General features: G+C 49.3%; 1 protein-coding gene across 1 annotated transcript; it reads right to left on the bottom strand.

Annotated features, from left to right (window-relative positions):
* Positions 1-746: 746 nt before the first annotated feature.
* LOC119279816 lies at positions 747-1,346 on the bottom strand. The gene has a single exon (XM_037560923.1). It carries the CDS (start codon positions 1,344-1,346, stop codon positions 957-959), a length of 390 nt encoding a protein of 129 aa, XP_037416820.1. The 3' UTR covers positions 747-956.
* Between the last annotated feature and the right edge of the window lie 3,225 nt (positions 1,347-4,571).

Here is a 4,571-nt window from a genome sequence, read left to right as displayed (position 1 = left end):
TCTTCTGTTGTTCGACGGACAGAGGCAGAACCGGGCCCTCACACAACTCCCGCAACTCAGGCATGATCTCCAGCACCGGAGTCACAACCACATCATTGTCCAGTCCCTCAGAGACTGACGACGGAGAACATGCTCTAGCACGAGGGGAGAAATGACCATGAAGCTTGGCACCCATCCCGACCTCGAAGGTGTCAACACGCACAACCAAAGGACGCAATACATGAGCAGTCTGCAACACAGGCGGCGCCATGGAGAGATCGCCAAGTGCAGCCTCAACACGCTCCATGAAGCTCTCCATCCGCAACATCCAGTATGTAGATATAACATGGCAAATTTTGGTACTCCGGTGTCATGTTCTAATGTACTCCCTCCGTTCCTAAATATTTGTCTTTTTAGACATTTCAAATGGACTACATCATACAGATGTATGTCGACATATTTTAGAGTGTAGATTCACTCATTTTGCTCCGTATGTAGTCACTTGTTGGAATCTCTAGAAAGACAAATATTTAGGAACGAAGGGAGTAATAGCCAGCCGAAGTTGTTGCATCGTTTCCGTTTACGTTGCATGCCTTTGTATGGATTTAAGGTTTGGTAATTGAGGTGTCCGGTTGTGCGAAGCAAAATTTGAGGTGTGACCAGTACCCGCCCGGGCTGTACATGCTCTTTCACCACTCATGCATGAGACACGGCAAATATATTTTTTAGACACGGCGATTTGAGTATCAATCAAACATCAAATCAGCCCTGTTTCGCATGCCATTCGCTGGAGGCTCCAAATCATCAAATCAGCACACACATCACGAGTCTCACTCCCACGGAATTTTAAGAGAAAAATGGAGGCTCCAAATACGGAATTACGTAGACATTGCTAGCTACCAGTTGAAAAATTCCAAAACGAATTCTAAGGGAAGAATGAGGGAACCATTTACAGTGCGCAGCAAGAGCAATTGGTCTCAGGACCGACCAGCACTGCCACTGCCACTGCACTCCCCTGGCTCCGTTCTTTCAGGCGGCTGCTCCTGCAGCTCCGCCGTGTCGTCACCCTCCTCCTGCTTCGCCTGGTCGCCGACGGGGGCGGAAGAGTGCACGCCGGCGCCCACGCACGGCCCGCACTTCCGCTCCACCCAGCCCTCCAGGTCGTGGCCGCCGGCCCGGCCGAGCGCGCGGCGCCCGAAGCAGAGCCGCCCCACGGCCACGGCCACCGCCGCGAGCACGGCGAGGACGGCCAGCATGGCGATCACCGGACCGTACGAGCCGCTCGATGCCGCCGCCCCCTCGGCCACGCCGTACGCCATCATCTGCGGGGGCGGGAACGCCGGCGGCGGGGGCACAATGGCCGACATTGCCGGCCGCACCTAGCGCCCAGGCCTTCAAGAGCGACTCCTTGAGGCTGAGCGAGCGAGCGAGGGGGAAGGAGCTTTGCCCGGAGAAAGCAACGAAAATGAGCTCACTCCACTCCGCTCCACTCACTGCCTGGACGCAACATTTAATAAGTGCAGCGGGTAGCTCCTGCGTCTGCATGTCTCCATGGGAGGGCGACCGCTTTTGGCTGCGGCGCATGGCCGTCTCTCACGATTCGTACCGTTAAGCAGCAGCAGCAGCAGCAGCATTCACCAGCGGCGTTTTACACTGTCCTGGCCCATGGTTATAGCTGGAGTAACTTCGGGGTCGCTTTCCGCAGACCGCAGTTGGTGGACTGGCATCAATGGCTTCACGTAGGTACCAGAGCATTCTCTCAGGACGATACATGTCCTGCCAGCGACGAGCACCGGAGTGCTGATCAGCCGCGAGGTGAGATGAGATACACCTCGGGATACGCGAGATCCTCGACAGCGACGCGGCGCACTTGACCACGTACCGTGCAATCGCAGGGCCTGTCGACCGTCGATCTAGCTAGTTTAACCAGGAGTAGCACTACCAGTTGCTGATGACTAGCCAGCACCCCTTGTGACGTGGTGCTCAGATTATCATCTGGCAACGTTTCGACGGCCGCTTTAGCGCTCCACCTGCATGCCGCCATGCATGCACGGACAGAGAAAGCAGGGGAGGCAGCTCGCTGGAGTAGAAATTGTTTCTCTTTTACTATGCCGTGACTGTTGAGCGAGTGACTAGACAGGACACACTGTGGCCGTGCCAAAACAAACAAAAAGAGAGAAGCGTACGTGAGCGTGTGGCTCGCCCGACTCGCCACGATCGGGTCGGAGCTCTCGCCGCGCCGTACGTGGTCCATGCCGGGACGGTGGGCGGGCGCGACCGACCACCGTCCTGTGGCTTTGCCCGTGGAGCGGGGGCGGGGGCTCGTGGTGGTCAGGCAGGGGTCCGTCCGCCCGGCACTGCTGCATGCATGCATGCATGATGCGTCGTCCTCCCGGCCTCGTGGCTCGTGGGCGCGGCGAGCAGCAGCTGCCGCCTGCCGGCCCGGCACAGTGCACCAACAGTACTCGCCTTCGCGGCCGTCTGTGTCCTTGCTGCTTGCTTCTCGGTGCGACGCGGCGCGATTCGAGCGCTCTGTTTGCCCAGTTGCACGCCCCTCTTTCTGGTCGGCGCGGGAGCCCTCCCGTGTTACCTCCCGTGCTTGCGCATCACCGCCACCGGGCATCTCACACCGGTGGAATCATTGACGTACGGCGGTCACACGGTCCATACGGCCTGCTCGGTTCAAACAATATTACTGCGAGGCGAAATGGACGTGTTCTCGGGCTAGCACATCATCAGAGCTTTCGATTCACCGTTGAATGGCCCTTTCACAGTTTTCACCGGCCTTTTCTTTGTCGAGTTTTAATGTTTTTTTTGTTTTGTTTCTTTGTTTCCTTTGTTTTTCTTTCCTACTTTATATTCTTTTTTCGATTTTTTTATTGGTTTTCTTTGTACATTTTTTGTATACTCTCGAATACGCACGAGTGTGCGTACTATATATTAAAGGGAGAGGATGGGAACAAGAAGCCCTCCACGTTGAACCCTTTTTATATACACGTTTAACATTATTTAAATACATGATTAACATTTTTTATAACTTATATTTTTTGATGTCTACTTTTACCAAACACACTGTACATTTTCCATATACACCAGGAACACTTTTTATATACTCTACAAGTTTGCAAATTTTCAAATATGTGGCTAACATTTTTGATAACTTATATTTTTTATGCCTACATTCTTCCAAACACACCATAGATTTTTGTATACACCAGGAAAAAAGTTATATACAGGTTTCACATTTTGGAAATACATGATTAATATTTTTATAACATATTTTTTTAGTCTACTTTTTCATAAATGTTGTACATTTTTTGTGTACATCAGGAACATTTTATTTCTACATGTTTATCATTTTTCAAATACATGATTAATATATTTTAAACATATTTTTTTGTTTAATTTTTTCTATACATATTCTACATTTTTGTATACATCAGGAACATTATTTATATACACATTTAACATTGTCCAAATACATGATTAACATTTTCAAAAACTTATATTTTTATGTCTACTTTTTTCCATACACATTATACATTTGTGGTATGCATCAGAATCATTTTTCTATACTCATTTAACATTTTTAAAATGCATGATTAACATTAAAGGAAAACAAAAGTTTTTTTTGTTACTACCTCTTTCCATATGCATTGTACATTTTAAGTGTACATCAAAAACATATTTTCTATACACATTTAACATTTTCTAAATGCATGACTTAGAATTTTCAACTTTTGAATATAAAGCAATTTTTATAATAGGTATGTTAAGAATATTTCAAAATACAAGCAAAATTATAAAAAAAACAAAAAATGAAAGAGAAAATGTTGGAAAATAGAAGAGAAAAGGGTTGAAAGCCGGTGTCCATGCTGGGCCGGCTCAATCAGGCGGCTACCTGATGGGCTACCCTCAAACCGCTAACATGGGCCAGCCCATTTTGCAGGAATGGACCAGTTTTTCTTTTTTCTCCTTATGTTTTTTTGCTAGTTTTACCTGATATTTTCCCTGCAGAAATGATATATGAGCAATATCAAATATTTTGATTGGATCAAAGGTACGAATCTTGGCACACGTTAACCAGCCACGACGCAAGCACACACTCATTCGCTGAGGGTAGGTACCAGGCGAACAAAACACAACTCGGTCTATTTCATCCAGCCACTTGCCAACACTCTCTCCTCGTCTCCATTTCCCATCGCATCTCCCCACTACATCTCCCCTCTCCGAGCGATTCCGCCGGAGCCCTGCACGTGCGGCTCCGGCATCGGCGTCGCGCTCCCTCTGTTGTCGGGGGACTAGGAGGCGCACCGCCTGTTTCTGCCCCTCACCATGAGCCCTCGGCATCTCACCATTGATCCACTTGGAGGAGGTCCCGGCTAGGGGGCCTCTCACATCGTCTTCCAGCCTGTTTGCTCGGGCCGAGGACCCCTTATCTGTTTCGTGGTGGTCACATCGGGCGGCCCATGACGCATAAACAGAAGGATCCAGAAGACCTGGCGTGTACTCCAAGAAGTTGGATTCGTAGAAGACTCCATTTCCTCATACATTGCCACTAGGATACTATAACCCTAGGACCCCCCCCCCCC

This window comes from Triticum dicoccoides, chromosome 3B (genome assembly GCF_002162155.2).
Source record: "Triticum dicoccoides isolate Atlit2015 ecotype Zavitan chromosome 3B, WEW_v2.0, whole genome shotgun sequence".
NCBI lineage: Eukaryota > Viridiplantae > Streptophyta > Magnoliopsida > Poales > Poaceae > Triticum > Triticum dicoccoides.
This window is presented reverse-complemented; position numbering and strand designations above follow the sequence as displayed.